The sequence below is a fragment of the Mandrillus leucophaeus genome, unplaced genomic scaffold (assembly GCF_000951045.1).
Source record: "Mandrillus leucophaeus isolate KB7577 unplaced genomic scaffold, Mleu.le_1.0 Scaffold892, whole genome shotgun sequence".
Taxonomy (NCBI): domain Eukaryota; kingdom Metazoa; phylum Chordata; class Mammalia; order Primates; family Cercopithecidae; genus Mandrillus; species Mandrillus leucophaeus.
In genome coordinates this window covers 301,202-325,449 of record NW_012109719.1, presented here as the reverse complement: position 1 = coordinate 325,449, position 24,248 = coordinate 301,202, and the positions used below count along the sequence as shown (strand labels likewise).

General features: G+C 35.4%; 1 protein-coding gene across 1 annotated transcript in view; it reads right to left on the bottom strand.

Annotated features, from left to right (window-relative positions):
* Nucleotides 1-538: 538 nt before the first annotated feature.
* The window catches only part of SLCO1B7 (solute carrier organic anion transporter family, member 1B7 (non-functional)), an 84,603-nt gene continuing 60,893 nt past the window's right edge, over nt 539-24,248 (bottom strand). The window contains 3 exon segments of the mRNA XM_011969464.1: nt 539-737; nt 14,493-14,610; nt 23,725-23,789. Of these exon segments, the coding sequence (XP_011824854.1) occupies nt 539-737; nt 14,493-14,610; nt 23,725-23,789 (382 nt within the window).

The following is a 24,248-nucleotide window of genomic DNA, read 5'->3' as shown; positions in this document are numbered from 1 at the left end:
AATAAGATTTATAATTTCTGAGTAATGTACAATTTAACATGAAAAACAGATACCACTGTAGCATAAAACCTGGCTAGATTTTAGGCCTAAGTAAAATGTCTAAACGGTTTTATTTTGTTTTAAAAAAGGCATCAGGCGTTTCTCCTTATTTAGGCTATTAATCTATCTCTGCCTTTTTACTTCCACTGTATTCTAGTCATTGGTTTTATTAAGAGTTACAACTACCTGAGCAAGTACTTTTTCTTCTATTACATATTAACTATTCCTCTCACTTTAAATTTTTATGAATCATGTATTCTAAACTACAAATGCATAGCTATGTCCTAACCATGGGTACCATTTTTTATAGTTTGTTTCATTATAAATTCGTAGGCTTATTCATTGTTGCATCATAAGTGAAGAATGTAGGAATTCTCAGTGAAAAGACTCAGAACACCACAAAAGGAACATTTTACTGAATCAATGCATTAGTTGGAAACAGCAGCAAAATGGAAACAGCAGCAAAATGGCTTGTTTTTTCTCCCCTTAATTACACGCTTTACTCTTCTTCAGTAGATGGTGCAAACTGTTCACTGTTGTTTAAGAATTCTAAGTTTGCTTCATCCATTACTTGTCTTTCATTTTCTGATACTTTGGTATCCTTTCCACGGAATTTTTTCTTTACAATAAAAATAAATACAGTAAGTAAAACAAGTACTGGGAACACTAGGGCTACCTTCAAGCCGAAGAAGGCTCTTCTGTGAAAAGAGAATAAGGAAAATAGATTATTAAATTGTGAAAAATAGCTTACATTTTTTTCTCCCCAGTATGCAGACCTTAAAAGAAAAAACAAACAAACAGAAGTTATAGACACAAATATTAAGAAAGCAATTCTGTTTATTCTTTTCATTGGGACATAAAATTCTTTCCTATTGTTATTTTTTTTTTTTAATATGAAGCTACAGAAACTAAACTCCGGCTGTCTCTAGCCTTCCTCTGGGAGGGAGAAACATATACAGCTCCAACCCCCTCAAACCATCTCATTCTACCTAAGGGCGGGAGAGAGAAACTGAAAAGCAAGTTTGAAGTTCACAATTCAGAGTTACAGTCTCAGATTGAGACCTTATCATAGAACTGTAGAATGCTACTTTTTCTCCAGCACCTTACACCACATTAATAAACACTTACATACAGCCATTCCTTTTACCCAGTACATTTTGTCTGGCTGTCAAGAAAAAATTGCAAATCTCATACTAAAAGGCAATAAACACAGTCTGAAAAGAATAAGATTGAAAGCCAGATCCAGATATATAAGGGATGTTGGAATTATCAAAATGGAAATTTAAAACAACTGTTATTAATTTGCTAAGGGCTCTAATGAGTAATGTAGACAGCATGCAAGAATAGATGGGCAATGTAAACAAGGAGATAAAAATTCGAAGAACCAAAAAGAATCACTAAAGATTAAAAAATACTACAACAGATATGACAAATACCTTAATTTTTTTTATTATTAGATAGAGCACAGCTGAGGAAACTATCTTTAAGTACATCCCAATACAAACCTCCAAAATTAAAAGCAAAGAAAAGTAAGACTAGAGGAAAAAAAACAAAACAAAACAGGATAGCCAAGAACTTTGTGATAACTACGCGTGTATAATGGAAATACTTGAAGGGGAGAAAGAAAGGAACAAAAGAAATATTTGAACTAATAAGCACTGAAAGTTTTTCTTGAATGAATGTCAGACACTAAACTACAGACCCAGGAAGCTCAGAAAACACTAAGAAGGAAAATTGCCAGAAAAACTATGCATAGATTTGTTATTTTCAGACTGCAGAAAATCAAAGATGAAGAAAACATCCTGTAGGAAGCCAGAAAAAAAAAAAAAAAAAAAAAAAAACCTTATGTATAGAGGAGTAAAAGATTACAACAGACTTCTCTTCAGAAACCATGCACTCCAGAAGAGAGTGGACTGAAATATTTAAAGTGTTAAGAGAAAAACACCTCCAACTTAAAATTCTGTACCCTGTGCAATTATCTCTCAAAAGTTAAGTTGAAATAAAAACATTGTCGCACAATAAAAAACTGAGGGACTGTTTTGCCAGTACACTTGTCTTTCAAGAAATGTTAAAAGAAGTTTGTTAGAGAGAAGGAAAAGGATATAGGTCAGAAACTTGGATATAAAGAAGGGAGAACATCAGAGAAGAAATCAGTTAAGGTAAAACAAAAACAGTTTTATTCTAAATTGATTTAATAGAAAACAGTTTGTTCCAAACAATAATGGCACAATGTGTTTAATAGTATTTAATTTGCATGTTTATTCATATGTTTATGTATGATTACACATAAGTGGAGTAAATGACAGCAATGACACAATGGATAGGAAGGAAGAATGAGGGTTATTCTGGTATTATTAGGTACTCTTACTGTCTGTGAAGTTATAAAGTGTTATTTAAATGTAAACTTGGATTGGTTCTAAATGTCTATTGCAAACTCTAGGAAAACCACTAAATATTTTAATTAAAACAGTACAACTAATAAACTAATAAATAAGATAAAATGAAATTATATAAAATGCTCAATTAAAACAACAGGAAGACAAAAAGTAGAAGACAAACATAGGATCAAAGAACAAGGGCAGCAAATAGAAAATAGTAACAAATATGGTAATATTAATTCAATTACACTAGTAATCACTTTTAATGTCAATGATCAAAATGCATCAATTAAAAGATCAAAATTAGCTGGGCATGGGGCTGATGTCTGTCATCCCAGCACTTTGGGAGGCCAAGAAAGGAAGAATGTATGAGTCCAGGAATTCGAGACCAAACTGGGCAACAAAGTCAGACCCCATCTCTACAAAAATTCAAGTATTAGCCAGGCATGGTGGTGTACACCTGTGATCCCAGCTACGTGGGAGGCTGAGGCAGGAGGATCCCTTGAGCCCAGCAGGTTGAGGCTACAGTGAGCCATGTTCAAGCCACTGCTCTCCAGCCTGGGTGGCAGAGTGAGACCCTGTCTCAGAAAATATTAATAATAAGATTGTTGGTGGATTAAAACATTGGCACCCCTGAATATGAAACATGAGGTAAAAATTTAATAAAAGATTTAATAAAATATTTTTAAAAATGTTTTTAATTTCAAATTCCACTTGTTCATTGCTGATTTAAAAATAATTAGACTGAGGAATTAATGCTAATATTAATCAAAAGAAAGTGGGGGTTACTGTATTTAAAACAGAGCAGTCTTCAAAGCAAGAAAATTGATCAAGGATTAAAAAAAAACGCCTTACGTAATAACGAAGGGATCAGTTCTCTTACTGTCCCTTGAAAAACATAACAATTCTTAATACGTAAGCTTTTAAGAATGGAGTATCAAAATATGTTAGGAAAAAATAATAGAACTTCAAAAAGAAATGAAGTCCTCAACATGGTCAAGAGGTTCCTGAAAACTAGTAAATTTAAGTGAAATTTTATATTGTATAATGAAACCAATTTTACCACAGATAATTGGTGTAAACAAGAGTTAAGTTCCTATGGCATACAGTATATTGTTTTGCTTAATGTCGGTTTCTAAGAACCTATTGACAATAAGTGGAGAATTAATGTAAATGAATCCATAATTGTGTTAGGAGACTTCAAAATGCCTCTATCAGAAATGGGCAGATCTAGCAGGCAAAAATCAGTAAGGACATAGTTTAACTCAATGACACTATCAATCAACAGCATATAATGAACACTTGTAGACTACTCCATCAAACAGCAACAGACTACAAAGTCTTCCCAAGCTCACATGGATTATTCATTGAGATAGACCACATTCTGAGATACGAAACATTTCTTAAAAAATTTAAAAGAATGGAAATCATGCAACGTATTTCCTCAGACCACAATGGAATTAAACTAGAGTTCAATAACAGAAAGATAACTGGAAAATCTTAATATATGTGAAGATCAAACAATACACTTCTAAGAAACATATGAATCAAGGTGAAATCTCATGAGAAATGTAAACATATTTGAAATAAGAGAAAATAAAATTATAGTATCAAAAGTTATGGGATGCCACAAAAGCAGGGTTAGAGAAAAATTTGTAGCATTAATGCATATATTTAAAATGAAGGAATATCTGAAATCTATGGCTTAATCTTTTACCTTAACAAAGTAGAAAAAGAAGAGTAAATTAAATTCAAAGTAAGCAGAAGGAAAGAAATAATGAAAAGTAGAGCACATATCAATGAAATTTAAAACAGAACATGAACAGAGAAAATCAACAGAAACAAAAGCTATTCCACTGAAAAAAAATAGTAAAATTGATGAGCCCCTTGCCAGGCTAATGGAGATAGAAAGAAATACACAATTTATAAATATCAGAATTGAAAGATGGAACATCACTGCAGATCCCATAGACCTTAAAAGGATTAAAAAAAAGAATGTCATGAACAGCACTATGGCCCCAATTTTATTAACCTCAACGAAATGGACCAATTCCTTGATAGATACGATCTACCTAAATTCACACAAGAAGAAATAGACCATCTGAATAGGCCTATATCTGCTAAACAAATGAATCAATAATTCATAACCTTCTAAAACGGAAATCACCAAACCAAGGTGGGCTCATGGATGAGTTCTATCAAACACTCACATAAGAATTTATACCAATTCATTATAATCTCCTTCATAGGATAGAAGCAGCAGGAATAGTTCCTGTCTCATCCCATGAGGTCAGCATTATCCTACTACACAAAGCAGACAAACATATTACAAGAAAAGAAAACTACAGAGCAATAAATCTCACAAATATAGATGCAAAGATTCTCAAAAATAGCTAATTGAATCCAAAATTATATAAAAAATTATATGCAACAACGAAGTGGAATGTATCTCAGGTTTACAAGACTGGTTCAACATTCAAAAATGAATTATATAATTCGTTATATTAACAGGCTAAAGATGAAAAAAAATCACACGATCACATCAGAAAATGCAGAAATGCATTTGAGAAAACCAAACACACATTCGTGACTAAAACTCTCATTAAACCAGGAATAGAGAACTTTATCAATCTGATTTTAAAAAATCTGCCAAAATCCTACACTTATCATACTTCACGTCAAAGAACCCAAAGATTTCCTGCCAAGGTCTGGAATGAGGAAAGGATGTCATCTCCCATGACTGATTTTCAACATGGTACCGGAAATCCTAGTTAATGTGATTTAAAAAAAAATGAAAAGGGAATGAAATGTCTACAGGTTGAAAGGAAATATATACAAGTTGAAATGTATACTAGTACCAGAAATCCTAGCTAATGTGATAAAAAAAAAAAAAAGAAAAAGAAAAGGGAATGAAATGTATACAAGCTGAAGGGAAGAAACAAAATTGCCTTTTTTTTTTTTTTTTAACATATGTGTATGTAGAAAGTCTCAAATAATAGACAAAAATACCCTGGAACTAATAAACTATTATAGTAAGATTGCAGGATACAAGATGAATATAACAAAATGAAAAGTTTTCTTATGTATTATCAATGAACAAGTGGAATTTGAAATTAAAAACGCATTACTATTTACATTGGTACCCCTGAATATGAAACATGAGGTAAAAATTTAATAAAATATATACAAAAGCTGCATGCAGAACACTATAAAATTCTGATTAAATAAATCAGAGAAGAACTAAAAAAATGAAATGATATTCCATGTTCATGTACAGTATAGAAAGACTCAATATTGTCAAGATGTCAGTTCATCCCAGTTTGATATTCAGATTCAATGCACTCCCAATCGAAATCTTCATTAATTATGTTGTGGACATCGACAAACTAATTCTAAAGTTTATATGAAAAGGTAAAAGATACTGAATAGCCAAGACAATACTCAAGGAAAAGAACAAAATGATAGTATTGATACTACCTGACCTCAAGACTTACTATAAAGCCGCAGTAATAAAGACAGTGTAATTTTGGTAAAATAATATACAAATATATCAGTGGAAAGAACAAATAGCCCAGAAAAAGACCCACTTAAATATAGTCAACTGATCTTTAATAAAGAACTAAGGCAATACAATAGAGAAAGAGTTAATATTTTCAATAAATGGTGCTGGAATAGCTAGATATCCATATGCAAAATAGTGAAATTATGCTTCACAAAAATTAACTCAAAATGACAAATGTAAAATGTAAAACTATAAAAAATATAAAATGTAAAACTGTAATCTATGAGGTAACACAGGAGAAAACCACCTAGAATTTGTTTATGACTTTTTAGATGCAGCAGCAAAAGCACAATTCATTAAATAAATCATTGATAAGCAGACCTTCATTAAAATTAAAACTTTCTGAATAGAACAGTTATCCAGGCATGTATCTTAGGTTTGCAAGACTGGTTCAACATTCAACTATCAATTTGTCTTGGCTATTCAGTATTCAACTGTCTTGCTTATTCAGTATTCAAATATTGATTATATAATTCATTATATTAATAAGCTAAATAAGATAAATAATCCCAAAATTACATCAATAGGAGGCTAAGGGAGGAGGATCGCTTGAGCCCAGGAGTTCAAGACTACAGTGATCTAAGAAGGTGCCACTGCACTCCTGTTTGGGCAACAGAGCAAGACCCATTTCTGAACAAAAAAAAACCAAAACAAATTCTTCTCTGAGTAAGTGAGAAATACACTGTCAAGATGATAAAATGAGAGTCAGAGGACACAGACTGAGAGAAAATATTCACAAAAGACATCCAAATAATAAATATGGGAAATCTCTGTGCTTTCTGCTCAATTTTACAAAGAACTCTTAAAACTGAACAATTTAAAGAAAAAAAACAGTTTAAAAAAATGGGCCAAAAACCTTAACAGATACTTCTCCAAAGAAAATGTAGAGGTGGTAAATAAGCATATAAGAAGATGCTTCACATCTTATGTCATCAAGGAAATGCAAATTTAAGGCAAATTTAAACAACAATGAGATACTACTATATACCTAGGAGAATGGCCAACATCCAGAACACTAAACATTAAATGTGGATAAGGAAGTGGAGCAACAGAAACTCTCATTCATTGTTGGAGAAAATGCAAAATGATACTGACACTTTTGAGGCCAGTCTGACATTTTTAAATAAAATATACATATTTTTTGCCATATGATCAAGTAATTGCACTTTGGTGTTGATCCAAAGGAGTTGATATCTGTTATCTACACAAAAAAACTGCACACAGATATCTATAGAACTTTTAATTATAATTGCCAAAACCTGGAAGCAATCAAGATGTCCCTCAGTAGACAAAACTGTGGTATATCTAGACAATAAATTATTGTTCAATGCTAAAAAGAAATAATCTATCAAACAAACACCTAGAGGAAACTTCAATGCATATTACTGAGTAGAGAAGCTACTCTGAAATGGTTACATAATGTATGGTTACAACTATGTGATCTCAAACAGACAAAACTATGGAAATAGTGAAAAGACTAGAGGTTTCCAGAGATTAGAGGGAAAGGAGGGCAGAGCACAGAGGATTTTTAGGGCAGCAAGACTACTTTTTATGATAGTGTAATGGTGGATTATATATCATTATATGGTCATGCAAACCCATTGAAAGTTCCACAACAAAAGTGAAACCTGATGTAAACTATGGATCATGAATGATAAAGATACGTCAATATGGGTTGTCAATTGTAACCAATGTACCACCCTGATGGGAAATGTTGGTAATGGGAGAGGCTATGCATGTGTTGGAGCAGGCAGGATATGAGAAATCTCTGTGCTTTCTCCTCAATTTTACTGTGATTCTAAAACTAGTCTAAAAAATAAAGTCCTTTAATAATCATAAGATAATCATTTAACTTTCCGTGTATTAATTGGAAAATAACTGCTCTTTTAAAAATTTCCACTTTAAACAATCCAGCAGTGAACACAGGTGACAAATAAGGGCCATGTGTGAGCTATAATATGTCAGGAGAGTTGTAAAGAGGGATGGTTATTTCTAGCTGGCTGAGGTGGTGCAAACTTTTGAATAAAGGGTGTATGAGATAAGCTTGAAGCATGCACTGGATGTCAGAAGCCTAACACTTGCCTTAATTGGCTAAAATCAAGGTATTGGTAGAGCTGCATCTTTTTTTAAATTATTATTTATTTATTTTTGAGATGGAGTCTCACTCTGTTGCCCATGCTAGAGTACAGTGGCAAGATCTTGGCTCACTGCTACGTCTACCTCCCAGGTTCCAGTGATTCTCCTACCTCAGCCTCCTGAGTAGTTGGGATTACAGGCGCCTGCCACCACACCAGGCTATTTTTTGTATTTTTTAGTAGAGATGGGGTTTCACCATGTTGGCCAAGCTGGTCTCTCACTCCTGACCTCCAATCATCCACCTTCCTTGGCCTCCCAAAGTGCTGGGATTACAGGCATAAGCTACTGCGCCCGGCCCTGCATTTTTTTTTCTGTAAACTCTAGGATCTGTTTCCTTGTCTTTTTCCACTTCTAGAGGTGACCTACATTTCTTGGCTTCTGGGCCCTTTCTTCCAACTTCAAAACCAGCAACAATATGCATAGTCGTTCTCAATCACATCCCTCTGATCTCTTCTGTTGCTTCCCACTTACATACACACATACATATATATGTGTGTGTGTACACAACACACACACATACACACATTTCCTTTTAGTTTTACCTAAACCATCACTAAAGGAAAGGAAACTAGTATGGTTTTTTTTTTTTTTTTTTTTTTTTTTTAATTGTTTTAGGGGTCTTTTCATACTGAAACTAAAGTAACTAAAGTAATGGCTATCCTAAAATGTGATGTTAATGCTTGGACTTGGTGATCATTGCTTTGGGGAGATTCTGAGGAGCATCTTGCCAGTTGCCCTTAAAATGAGTTATAATTCCAATTAAAAATAAACACTTTCTTAAAATTATGTCATTAATGTAAATTTAGTAAGTGTTGCTTTTTTATTTCTTTCCATACTTTTATTCATAGAAATAAAATCTACCATTTAGGAAGGCATTTTGTATAATAAGACTTAAAAGTTAGGAGAATGTGGGGTGGTGAATGCTGCTTTACTAGAATTCCAGCAAAAGCCGGATCATTACTTGTTGCGAATGTTAGACAGTGAATTTACGCATTAAGTGAGAGAAAGTTCGTCTAGTAAATTTGACCCAGGGAGTTTTCTCCAGGGATTTAACTTGAACTAAGAAACATTCCCCACTTTACATAAATAATAGCATGCTCCACGTATTCTTTATGCTTTCTCTTTTTCTTAACATAACAATATATTGTGAATAGGGTCCATATTAGAAAATACATATCTTTTTTCTTCTTAAGAACTCAGTATATTCATTTGCCTGCATGTGTCATTATTTGATACCTTATTGATTAATATTTACATGTTTTCAGTATTTTGGGAATATAGCTAGCTACAGGATAAATTCCTAGAAGTACTTCCACTGGCTCAAAGTCATTTACTTTGCAATCACAATCTGCAATCAATACCTTTGTTGACAATCTGGGTGACTTTTAATTGCAATTATGTTATTGTCAATGAAAAAAAAAGATGTTCATCTTTTCATATGTTTCATAACCTCTAGTGACTTTTTTGGAAAATGTTTGATGATATTTTTCTTTACTATTTCCCATATTTTATAGCAATTTTAGTTTTCCAGAAAAATTGTACAGAAAGTATGGAGGGCTCCCTGCCCAACATGTGCACAGTTTCTCCTATCATTAACCCCTTGTATTAGTACAGCATATTTGTTCCAAATGATGAAAGAATACTCATATATTATTCAGTCCATATTTTACATTAGAGTTCACTTTTTATGTTGTAAATTTCCAAAGGTTTGGCAAATGCATAATATTATGATCCAACATTATCATATCATATAGAATAGTTTCATTGGCCTAAAAAATGCCTTGTGTCAGACCTATTCATCAATCCCTTCTCCCCACTGAGCCCCAAGAAACAACTGATCTTTTCATTGTCCATTGTTTTGCCTTTTCCACAAAGTTATAAAGTTAAAATTATACAATCTGAAGCTTTTGTAGGCTGCCTTCTTTTATTTACACATTCAAATTTCCTTTCTTTCTTTTTGTAGATTGATAGCTCACTTTTTTTTTATTGATTGATGTGGTTTGGATTTGTGTTTCTGCCCAAATCTCATGTCAAATTGGAGGAGGGGCCTGGTGGGGGATGATTGGATTATGAGGGTGGATTTCCCCCTTTCTGGTCTCAAGATAGTGAGTTATGAGATCTGATGGTTTAGAAGTGTGTGGTACTTACACCTGTGCGCTCTCTCTCTCTGTCTCTCCTGTTGCCATGAGAAGATATGCTTTGTTTCCCCTTTGCCTTCTGCCACGATTGTAAGTTTCCTAAGGCCTCCCAGTTATGCTTCCTCTAAAGCCTGTTGAACTGTGAGTGAATTTATCCTATTTTCTTCACGAATTACCCAGTTTCAGATAGTTCTTTACAGCATCCTGAGAATGGATTAATACATTGATGACTAATATTCCATTGTATGAATGTACCACAGTTCAGTTATTTGTTTACCTATTAAGGACATCTTAAATGCTTCCATTTTTTTACATTCAAATGCAGGGGTTTTTTTTGTGGATATGTTTCCAATTAATTTAGGTAAATATCTGGGAGCATGATGGCTTAATCATACAATAAATCTATTTTTGCTTTATAAAAAACTTTAACTCTGTCTTCCAACATAGCTGTACCAGTTTACATCACCACCAGCAATGAAAGAAAATTCCTGTTATCTCTTTCTTGCCAGCATTTGGTGTTGTTTTTGTTAATTTTTAAGAGCTTTTTATATACATCAGACATTTGCCTGTGTCTGTGTCTGACTTAGAAATTCTTCCAATTTATCTTTTGTTTTTGAACTTCACTTAAAATAAGTTTTGGTGATGTAGTTTTAAAAATATTTTATTATTTGTTCCTTTTATATCTTCTTTGTTTTAACATTTATTTTAGGTTCAGAGGTACATGTGTAGGTTTGTTATATAGGTAAATTGCATGCTACGCAGGTTGGGTGTATAGACTTATTGTCACTCAGGTATTAATCATAGTCACTTATAGGTAGCTTTGTATCTTCACCCTACTCTCACCCTCCATCCACAAGTAGACCCCAGTGTCTCTTGTTCCCTTCTTTGTGTCCATATGTATCCAATGCTTAGCTCCCACTTAAAAGGGAGAACATGTGGTATTTGATTTTCTGTTCCATATTATTCAAAATCACTAATTATTAGAGAAATACAAATCAAAACTGCAATGAGATACCATCTCACACTAGTTAGAATGGCTATTGTTAACAAGTAAAAAATAACAGATACTGACAAGGTGGTGAAGAAAAGGGAACACTTATATGTTACTGGTGGAATTGTAAATTAGTTCTGCCATTGTAGACAGTAGTCTGGTGATTTATCAGAGAATGTAAAACAAAATGACCATTCAGCCCATTAATTGTATTAGTGGGTATAAACCCAGAGCAATAAAAATCCTTCCACCATTTGTTTTTAAACTATCATTTGGGGCATCTGGGTCATAATTAGTGTTATAGTTTCGTTGTGTCCCCATCCAAATCTCTTCTTGAATTATAGTTCCTATCATCCCCAAATGTCGTGGAAGGGACCCAGTGAGAGGTAATTGAATTATGAGGATGGTTACCTCCATACTGTTCTCACAGTGAGTGAGTTCTCCCAAGATCTGATGGTTTTATAAAGTGCTTTTCTCCCTCTTTGCTTGGCACTTCTTCTTGCTGCTGCCATGTGAAGAAGCATGTGTTTGCTTCCCCTTCTGCTATGATTTTAAGTTTCTGAAGGCCTCTCCAGCCATCTAGAACTGCGAGTCAATTAAACCTCTTTCCTTTATAAATTACCCAATCTTGAGTATGTCCTTATTAACAGTGTGAGAATGGACTACTACAGTAAACAGGTACCAGGTAAGGGGCACTGCTGTAAACATACCCCAGAATGGGGAAGCAACTTTGGAATTTGGTAACGGGTAGAGGTTGGACTTGTTTGGAGGGCTCAGAAGAAAACAGAAAAATGTTGGAAACTTTGGAACTTCCTAGAGACTTGAAGGGCTCAGAAAACAGGAAGATGTGGGAAACTGAAACTTCCAAGAGTCTTGTTGAACAGCTTTGAACAAAATGCTGATAGTGATATGAATGATAAAGTCCATGCTGACATGGTCTTAAATGGAGATGAGGAACTTGTTGGGATCTGGAGGAAAGGTCACTGTTGCTATGCAAAGAGTTGGGTGACATTTTGCCCCTACCCTAGAGATCTGTGGAACTTTGAACTTGAGAAAGATAATTTAGGGTATCTGGTGGAAGAAATTTCTAAGTGGCAAAGTGTTCAAGAAGAAGCAGAACATAAAAGTTTGAAAAATTTGCAGCCTGATGATGCAGTAGAAAAGAAACCCATATTCTGGGGAGAAATTCAAGCCAGCTGCAGAAATTTACATAAGTAATGAGAAGCCTAATGTTAATTGCCAAGATAATGGGGAAAATGTCTCCAGGGCTTGTCAGAGAACTTTGGGGCAGCCCCTCCATCACAAGCCAGGAGGCCTAAGAGGCAGTACTGATTTTGTGGGCTGGGCCCAGGGACTCCTGCTGTGTGTAGCCTAGATTCCCAGCCACTCCAGCCATTTTTAAAAGAGGCCATGGTACAGCTTGGGCCATGGCTTTAGAGGTTGCAAGCCCTAAGCCTTGGCAGCTTCTGTGTGGTGTTGAACCTGCAGATGCATGAAAGTCAAGAATAGAGGTTTGGGAACCTCTACCTAGATTTCAGAACATGTATGGAACTGCCTGGATTTCTAAGCAGAAGCTTGCTGCAGGGATGGGGCCCTTATGCAGAATCTCTGCTAGGACAGTGTGGAAGGGAAATGTGGGGTTGGAACCCCCACACAGAGTCTCACTGGGGCACTGCCTAGTGTGGCTGTTAGAAGATGCTGACCATCCTCTATACCCCAGAATGGTAGACCCACCAACACTTTGCTTTGTGTGCCTGAAAAAGCTGCAGACACAATGCCAGCCCATAAAAGCCACCTGAAGGGAAGCTGTACCCTGCAAAGCCACAGTGGTAGAGCTGTCCAAGGCCATGGGAGCCCACCTCTTGCATCTGTGTGACCTGGGAGTGAGACATGGAGCCAAAGGAGGTCATTTTGGAGCAGTAAGTTTTAACGACTGCCCTATTAGATTTGAGGCTTGCATGGGGCCTGTAGCCCCTTTGTTTTGGCCAATTTCTCCCATTTGGAATGGGTGTTTAACCCAATGCCTGTCCTCCCCATTGTACCTAGGAAGCAACTTACTTGCTTTGATTTTACCAGCTCTTATGCAGAAGGGACTTACTTTGTCTCAGATGAGACTTTGGACTTGGAATTTTCAGTTAATGCTGAAATGAGTTAAGACTTTGGGGTCCTGGTGGGAAGGCATAATTGTGTTTTGAAATGTGAGGACATGAGATTTGAGAGGGGCCAGGGATGGAATGATATGGTTTGGCTGTGTCCCCACCCAAATCTCATCTTGAACTGCAGTTCCCATAATCCCCATGTGTCATGGCAGGGACCCAGTGGGAGGTAATTGTATCATGGATATGGTTACGTCCATGCTCTTCTCATGAAAGTGAATGAGTTCTCATGAGTTCTGATGGTTTTAAAAGGGGCTCTTCCCTTCCTTCACTCTGCACTTCTCCTTGCTGCTGCCATGTAAAGAAAGATGTGTTGGTTTCCTTTTCTGCCATAATTGTAAGTTTCCTGAGGTCTCCCCAGATCTGAAAAACTGAGTCAATTAAACCTCTTTCCTTTATAAATTACCCAGTCTTGGGTATGTCTTTATTAGCAGTGTGAGAATTGACTAATACACTTAGAAACACATTTTGTTTCCTCCTAGATAATTAAAAGAAATCCTATATGAGTAGTTGTAATACTTATAGTTTCACATGTAAAATTTGTGTATTTGGTCAATATATAAATTTCAAATTAGAGTTTCTATAATAGGTAAGGTACAATTGTAGCAGCTTCTTTTCTTCCAGATGATTACCCAGTTATCTTAATGTCACTAAGAGAATACCTTTGCCTATGAAGAGTATTGAAACATTTTTTTTCCATATTTTTCTCAATGACCATATAACCAGAAGCCCAGCTGGTCATTCTGTGTCTTCCTAGAGAAGCCAGAGGAGGAGAATTTTGTAATAAAAAGGGATTAAAATACAAATCCTAACTGTATTTCTTTTAGTTGTGCTATTTTGGACAAGTTATTCATTATTCTTAAAACTTGTATTCTTCATAAAGAAGAAGGAGAAAATAACAATTTTCTATAGTTTCTATGATTATTAAAATGAGATATCAGAATGCCTGACACAATACTAAATACAAAGCAAGTGTTCACTATATGGTAGCTATCATTATTAATATTATAATCACACTAAAGTGATAGACTTTAGAAATTAACATAGTCAAAGAAAAAAATCTATTAATAAAATATATTTATGACAACTTACCCCAAAAATGTGGAATTATATATCCTACAAGCTCCTCGTGCTCCACAGCTGGTGGTGGACCACTTCATACACGTTGTATCAATCAGAGCCCCAAAATATATTGGAACTAGAATACCTCCTGTAACACGAGATAAGAAGATATCAATCCAAGTGAAATGCTTCAAATGTAACTGGGTGATATTCTACACTGACACATTTTGAGTTAAAAAAAGTTTAATACTTTGGAAAGTTATTCCATTGTTTTGACTTACATCTACCCAAGAATCAAAATTGCTAGGAATCTCTAAGGCCTAAATCATATGGTAATGTCATATACATACCTGATCTACTATTCTCTCCCTATACTCATAGGGAAGAAGGGGCATTATATACCTATATACTCTGTTCTTCCTATAACGTCAATTAACTTAAACTTGATTGGTAAAAGGGGAATGTTATTAGTAAAACATGAAAATCATGTTGATTCATATAAAATTTGTCTTAGGCAAGAAAGACTGGATTACTGGGAATAAAATTACAACTTTATGGGAAAAGGAAAAAGCTCTCACCTCAACTGCTGCAAAGTCAAAGATTTTTAATACTATTTTAAGAAAATTAAAAAGTGAATGCTTACATCAGGATTCCCTCCCCAGAGACGTTCAGGCCCAGCTTCAAAGAGTGCTCAGCTACTGGCCAGTTTTACTTATTTCTGGGCTCAGAGTACCATTTCCTCCTAGTTGGTGCTCTTAAAGCCCACAATCCAGCATTTTCTTTCCATTGATTTAATGCTTTTCTTAATATCTCCTAAAGCAGCCTAGGCTGTATAGGTTAGGGTCGCTGATAAATTTTGCTTCTGTTAGTGATCTTACCACAATAGCGCATACATTTCAATGGTCAGTCCCTAAGGCAATTTTTATTAGTAGTGCATGATTTCACGGAAGGTACAGCATTCCAGGAATACAATTGTTTATATGACAAGTATACATTCTGAGATTAACTCCTAGTTTTAAGCATAGGTAATTTGGTCAAAATTCTGAAGGACATCATAGTACGGAGTTATCCTTCAGATGTTAGAACTGAAGCATACAAGATTTTACTTTGTTCTTGTTCTTTTTTGTGGTTCATACTTTTCAGATTTTAAAACATGACAACGATTTGTATAAGACAGTTTACTGATTCTGCTTATTTTTAAACATTCTCAATTTTCTGAGAGTAAGAAACATTAGAATCACAAGGGAATGGTGCCTGAGGCCAATGTATCTGAGGCAATCTAGTACTGACAAAATGGGTGAGAAATTTGCAGATTTCAAAAACTCAGAAGCACCTTTGAAAAATGAAAAATAAATGCCAATAATTTATTTTCTTCACATTATGCCACTGGTTTAAATAAACTTTGTGAAGTAAATGTGTTAACTAACAAACTAGGACTTAATTACTGGAATTAAAAACCTCTGATGACCTATTTTCTAAATAATCTTTTCAGTTTAATACACTATATATTATAATAGACTTTCCACAGTTTACACACATATCGTATTTAAGACGACTGTTTGTGAATTGGAAGTTTGATACTAAGTATGGATTTTTCCCATAGAGGCATTTGAGCTTCATTGTGGCATATAGTGGACACACTGAAATTGGATGCTCACAATTAGGATGGCCAGATTCATTTTTTTCTATTTTATGTTGCTAAAATAATTTCCATTTTCATAGTCTCATTTCAACATATCAGAAGAAATACTAACTACCCAGAACTATTTTCAGCCTCTGTGTTCCAAGTTCAAAGAGTGAGGTATCTTCTCTGAATGTGAAGGTAGAGAACTGCCAAGATTACAGAGACTGGAAGATTAGGGACACAGAAAGGGAATACTGGGAAGAGAACTGATGTAACCCTGCAGCATCTCCCATCTTCTCTCTCCTATTCCCTTTGCATTTCTTTTTACCTTTCAGGATCTGTGACTTTCTCACCAAATACACTTCATGACAACTCGATTGTAATTTGGCCATACTTTTTCCTTTGCTTGCATGGGTCCCAGAAACTGAATCCTCCCGCTTCCTTTTCTTTTTGCCATCAGTGGTTACCTATGGGTCATAATCAGTCGTCTGCACCAATCCCTAGATAAATGATGGCCTTTTCCTACTTCCCAGGAATAGGCATATAAGATTTACAGTTCTTACGAAAGAACACTCATGGGGGTGAGGCTAGACATTGTTTAACAACAGGCATCTGTGCAGTAAAAAAGGCAAATGGTAACAAGGGAGAAAGGGTAATTTTCTAATTCTTTTCTAATCAACTTTGAATATTTAAAATATAGGCCTCTAAAAGGTAGCAGATAGGAGGCAGGACTAGCTTGCAGCCCACTTGGACAAACAGAGCAGCATGTGGACTCACATTGTGAACTTTTTCTCCAAGAATTACCATAGCAACATACTGGGAAAGCTGAGAGAGTCCACAAACCTTTGAAGAAAGTATATCACCAGCTGCAGGCTCCCTTAGATGACAAAAAAAAACTGAGTCAGCTTCCTTTCTCAGCACGGAGGCTGGAGGTCAGGGGCAAGTTCTCAGCCTTGGTCACCAAATACCTGGTAATAGACTCAGTGCTGTTGGGGGTCACAGTGGCAGTGAGACCAGCCTGTAGGACTGCATGCTAGATAGGAGCAGGGTAACGCCTGTTACTGCTATTTCCCCCGCACCTGCTCCTGGCCCGCTGCCACTTCCTTTGAGATCTGTGTGACTTAGCAGAGGCAGCCATCATTCCCTTGGGAACATAACTTCATTGGCCTGGGAACCACACCCCCATCCCACACAGCAGCCACAGCAAGCCCCACCCAAGGAGAGTTTGAGCTCAGACATGCCTATCTCTGACCCACCTAATGATCTTTCTCTACCTGCCCTGGTTACTGATGACAAGAACATAAGCTCTTAGCAGCTCTAAGGCCCTGCCCACCAACCGAGAAACCTGAATACTTAACAGGATGACCCTAGGGCAAGTTTGCTTCCTCTCTATAGTACTGCAGCTGATATAACCTTGAAAGCACCACCTCCTGGCTGGAGGCCAACCAACACAAAACCAGTGAACTAAATGAAAATACAACCAAGGACCCTCACACAGTCCACTTCACTCTCCTGCTACCTCTGCCAGAGCAAATGCTGGTATCCATGGCTGAAAGACCTGAAGATGGATCACATCACAGGACTCTTTGCAGAAACTCCCCAGTACCAATCCAGAGCCCAGTAGCTCCACTGGGTGGCTAGACCCAGAAGAGTAAAAACAATCACTGCAGTTCAACTATCAGGAAGCCCCACCCCTAGGGCAATGCGAAGAATGCCACATCAAAGGAGCACCCTATGGAACAAAAAAATCTGAACAGCAGCCCTTGAGCCCCAGATCTTCCCTCTGTCATAATCCACACAACGAGCAGGAACGATAAAAACAATTCTGATAATATGAAAAAACAAAGTTCTTTAACATCCTCAAAAGATCACACCAGTTCACTAGCAATGGATCTAAACCAAGACAAAACCCCTGAATTGCCAAGAAAATAATTCAGAAGGTCCATTATTAAGCTAGTCAATGAGGTGCCAGAGAAAGGTGAAGTCCAACTTAAGGAAATAAAAAACATGATATAAGATATGAAAGGAAAATTTCTCAGTGAAATAGATAAGATAAATCAAAACCAATCACAACTTCTGGAAGTCAAGGACACACTTAGAGAAATGCAAAATGCACTGGAAAGTCTTAGCAATAGAATCAAACAAGCAGAAGAAAGACCTTCAGAGCTCAAAGACAAGGCTTTCAAATCAAATCAATTCATCAAAGAGAAAGAAGAAATAATTTTTAAAAATAAACAAAGCCTCCAGGAAGTTTGGGACTAGGTTAAGCATCCAAACCTAAGAATAATTGGTGTTCCCAAGGAAGAAGAGAAATCTAAAAATCTGGAAAGCAGATTTAAGGGAATAATCAAGGAAAATGTTCCCAGCCTTACTAGAGATCTAGACATCCAAATACAAGAAGCTCAAAGAACACCTGGGAAATTCATCACAAATAGATTATCAGCTAGGCACCTATTCATCAGGTTATTTAAAATCAAGATGAAGGAAAGAATCGTAAGAGCTGTGAGGCAAAAACATCAGCATCAGGTAACATATAAAGGAAAACCTATCAGAATTCCAGCAGATTTGTCAGCAGAAACTCTACAAGCTAGGAGGGATTGAGTTCCTAAATTTAGCCTCCTTAAACAAGAAAGTAATCAGGCAAGAATTTTGTCTCCAGCAAAAATAAGCTTCATAAATGAAGGAAAGATACGGTCTTTTCCAGACAAACAAATGCTGAGAGAATTTGCCACTAACAAGCTGGCACTACAAGAACTGGTAAAAGAGCTTTAAATCTTGAAACAAATCCTCAAGATACACCAAAATGTAACTTCCTTAAAGCATAAATCTCACAGGACCTGTATAACAATAACACACACACACACACACACACACACACACACACACACACACACCCCCCCCAAGGTATTCTGGCAGCTAGCACGATGAATAGAATAATACCTCACATCTCAATACTAACGTTGAATGTAACTGACCTAAATGACCCACTTAAAAGTACATAGAATGGCAGAATGGGTAAGAATTCACAAACCAAGTTTCTGCTGTCTTCAGGAGAGACTCACCTAACACATAAAAGACTCACATAAACTTAAAGTAAAGGAGTAGAAATAGATATTCCACATAAATGGGCACTAGAAGTGAGCAAGAGTAGCTATTCTTACATTAGACAAAACAGACTTTAAAGCAACAGCAGTTTAAAAATACAAAGGGGCACATTATATAATGATAAAAGAACTAGTCCTATAGGAACATATCACAATCTGAAATACATACGCACCTAACACTGAAGCTCCCAAATTTATATATAAAAAAATTACTATAAGACCTAAGAAACGAGATAGACAGCAACTCAATAATAGTGGGGGACTTTAATACTCCACTGACAGTGCTAGACAGGTCATCAAGATAGAAAGTCAGCAAATAAACAATAGACTTAAACTATACCCTAGAAAAAATGAGCTTAACAGATACTTACTGAACATTCTATCCAATGACTATAGAATATACATTCTATTCATCAGCACATGGAACATTGTCCAAGATAGACCATATGATAGGCCACAAAACATGTTTCAGTGAATTTAAGAAAGTGGAAATTATATCAAATACTCTCTCAGACCACAGTGAAAGAAAATTGGAAATTAACAGAAAAAGGAACACCAAAAATCATGCAAATACATGGAAATTATATAACCGTCTCCTAAATCCTAAATGATTGTTGGGTCAACAATGAAATCAAAATGGAAATTTTAAAAAGTTTTGAACTGAATAAAAATAGTGACAAAACTTATCAAAACTTCTGGGATACAGCAAAATAGGTACTAAGAGGAAAGCTCATAGCTTTACATGCCTACATCAAAAAGTCTGAAAGAGCACAAACAGACGACATAAGGTCACATCTTATGGAACTAGAGAAACAAGAACAATCCAAACTCAAAGCCAATTGAAGAAAAGAAATAACAAAGATCAGGGCAGAACTAAGTGAAATTGAAACAACAACAACAAAAAATACAAAATGTAAGTGAAACAAAAATCTGGTTCTTTGAAATGATAAACGAAATTGATAGACCATTAGCAAGCTTAACCAAGAAGAGAGAAGATCAAAATAAGCTCAATTAGAAACTAAATGGGAGATATTACCACTGATACCACAGAAATACAAATGATTATTCGAGGCTACTATAAACATCTTTAAGTGCATAAACTAGAAAATTTAGAAAATTTAGAAAAGGTGATGGATAAATTCCTGGAAATAAACAACCCTTAAACCAAGAATAAATAGAAACTCTGAACAGACCAATAAAAACCAGTGAGACTGAAATGGTAATCTAAAACGGCCAACAACAACAACAACAAAAAAGTCCAGAACCAGACAGATTCATAGCTGAATTCTATCAGGAATTCAAAGAAGAATTGTGACCAATCCTATTGACACTGTTCCACAGGATAGAGAAGGAAGGTATTCCTCCTAAATTTTCTATAGAGCCAGTATCACCCTCAAATCCAAACCAAGAAAGGATATAACAAAAAAAGAAAACTACAGACCAATATCCCTGATGAACATAGAAGCAAAAACCTGCAACCAGATATACTAGCTAACTCAATCTAACAGTAGATCAAAAAGATAATACACCATGATCAAGTGGGTTTCATACCAGGGATGTAGGGATGATTTAACATCCACCAGGCAATAAATGTGATACACCACGAAACAGAATTAAAAACAAAAATCACATGATCATCTCAATAGATGCAGAAAAAGCATTTGACAAAATCAGGCATCATTTTATGATTAAAACCCTCAGTAAAATTGGCATAGAAGAGACACACCTTAAGGTAACAAAAGCCATCTATGGCAAATCCACAGCTAACATTTTATTGAATGAGGAAAAGTTGAAAGCATTCCCCCTGAAAACTGAAACAAGATAAGGATGCCTACTTTCACCACTTCCATTAAACATAGTACTAGAAGTCCTAGCCAGGGCAATCAGAGAGAAAAAAAATCAAAGGCATCCAAATTGGTAAAAAGGAAGCCAAACTGTCACTGGTGATATGATTGTAAACACAGAAAGACCTAAGGACTCATCGAAAAAGCTGCTAGAGCTGGTGAATGAATTCAGCAACGTTTCAGGATACAAAAATCAATGTATAAAATCAGTAGCTCTGCTACACACCAACAGTGACTAAGTGGAGAATCAAATCAAGAACTCAACCCCTTTTACAATAGCTGCAAAAAAATAAAATAATTCTTAGGAATATACCTAACAAAGGAGGTGAAAGACCTCTAAAAGTAAAACTACAAAACACTGCTGAAAGAAATCACAGATGACAGAAACAAATGGAAACACATCCCATGCTCATGACTGGGTAGAATCAATATTGTGAAAATGACCATACTGCCACAAGCAACCTACAAATTCAATGCAATTCCTGTCAAAATACCACCATCATTCTTCACAGAACTAGAAAAAAAATCTTAAAATTCACATGGAACCACGTAAGAGCCTGCATAGCAAAACAATGCTAAGCAAAACAAAAAAATCTGGAGGCATCACATTACCTGACTTCAAACTATACTATAAGGCCATGGTCACTAAAACAGCATGGTACTGGTATAAAAATAGGAACATCGAGCAATAGAACAAAATACAGAACCCAGATATAAAGCCAAATACTTACAGCCAACTGATCTTTGACAAAGCAAACAAAAATATAAAGTGAAGAAAGAATACCCCAGTCAACAAATTGTGCTGGGATAATTGGCAGGTCACATGTAGAAGAACAAAACTGGATCCTCATCTCTCACCTTATATGAAAATCAACTCAAGATGAATCAAAGACTTAAATACAAGACCTAAAATCATAAAAGTTCTAGAAGATAACATCAGAAAAACCATTCTAGACATTGACTTTGGCAAAGACTTCATGACCGAGAACCCGAAAGCAAATACAACAAAAACAAAGATAGGTGGGACTTAATTAAACTTAAAAACTTTTGCACAGCAAAAGAAATAATCAGCAGAGTTAATAGCCAATCCACAGAGTAGCAGAAAATCTTCACAATCTATACATCTGACAAAGTACTAATATTCTGAACCTACAAACAATTCAAACAAATCAGCAAGACAAAAACCAAACAATCTCATCAAAAAATGGGCTAAGGACATGCACAGACAATTCTCAAAAGAAGATACACAAATGGCCAACAAGCATATGAAAAAATGCTCAACATCACTAATTATCAGGGAAATGCAAATCAAAACTGCAACGCGATACCACACCTCACTCCTCCAAGAATGGCCATAATCAAAAAATTAAAAAATAATAAATGTTGATGTGGATATGGTGAAGAGAGAACACTTTTACACTGTTTGAGGGAGTGTACACTACTACAATCACTATGGAAAACAGTGTGGAGATTTCTTAAAGAAATAAAAGTAGATCTCATCTGATCCAGCAATCCCATACTAGGTATACAGCTAGAGAAAAAGAAGTAATTATACGGAAAAGATACTTGCACATGCATGTTTAAGTAGCACAATTTGCAATTGCAAGAATATGGAGCCAGCCCAAATGCCCATCAATCAATGAGTGGCTAAAGGAAATGTGGTATATATATATCATAGAATGCTACCCAGCCATAAAAATGAATGAAATAATGGTATTCACGGCAACCTGGATAGAATTGCACACTACTATGCTAAGTGAAGTAACTCAGGAATGGAAAACCAAATATCAGATGTTCACATTCATAACTGGGAGATATTTTATGAGGATGCAAAAGCATAAGAATGATACAATAGACTTAGGGGACTCAGGAGAAAGTATTAATGGATAAATGACTACACATTGGGTATGGTGCATACTGTCTGGGTGATGGGTGCACCAAAATCTCAGAAATCACCACTGAGAATTTATTCTTGTAACCAAACATCACCTATTTCCCAAAAACCTACTGAAATAACAAAAAATAAATAAATAAAAAATTTAAAAAGGCCTTTAGCCTCTGGAGTCTCTAACCTTGCTCTTCGCCAATAATAAACCACATTTTTCTGATCTTTCTTTTATTCAGAACATGCTCTTAATCTAAGGTGCCAAGTTCTAGAGTCTGAATTCTCATTCCCTTTTGCATTAATTCCTACCAATGGTTAGCTGCTCATCCTTACAAGACCAGGTAGTGGGAAGTGACACAGTTAATGTTAACAACTCCTGTTGTTTTATACAACTTCAGCCTGACCAGATTCCTAGGGCTCCTAAGCCAATTGAGGTCTGTCCTAAATAAGGCCTCTAAACATTTAGAAGGAAGGCTCTCCACTCTGCCTATACCTGGAAGAAATATTCTTATATTTCTGAAAGAAGGAAAATTTCAGATACTACCTATCTTTCTGCTAGAAAAAGTATAATATAAATATGATGATTCCTTGCTCTTAACAGATTGGCTTTAACGAGAATTAACAATCAAATTCTCTGCTAGGCCACTCAATTTTCCTGTTATTATTTTCATTTATCACAAAAATGAAAATGATTCTTACTTATTCCTTTTTTATACGTTCTCACAGTTGAAAATTAATTACATTGTCTTTAAGCCTTAACATGAATATTTACATGTTAAATTTCTCATCTGTATATTTATCATACCTAGTGATCGCAAAATCATTGAATGGAAGCCGATTGCAAGTGCTTTCAATTCAGGTTGAACAATCCTGTAATATGATTAAAGCAAAGAAACAATACATATCATTAAAATATCAAACTGAGTTCATATCAAAACATTTATCAGTATCATTTTTCTTCATAGTAGGATGAGAACTCTTAAGTGAATGGCTCATGTTAAATATAGTTATATTTTCAATTGTTTTAAAAGGCAAACACCTGGGTGGTAATAATTATTTTTATTTCTTATTTATTCTATGCTTTATGATTTCAGGACAGTTTAACAAAATTTTCATATTTGATCCTTATGAAAATCCTATAAAAAAGTGATGAACGGACTTGTTGTGTTTATGAAGAATATGATTTTGTGTGGACTATTTAGTTAAGGTAGTTCTTATGAAAATATTATATGCCCTTACCCAAAAGTAATTCTTAGCAGTCCTCTTTTTGCCATCTTATTTCTATGATCAGTGTTAAGAGAGTAGTTTACTAATATGATTCATAAATTA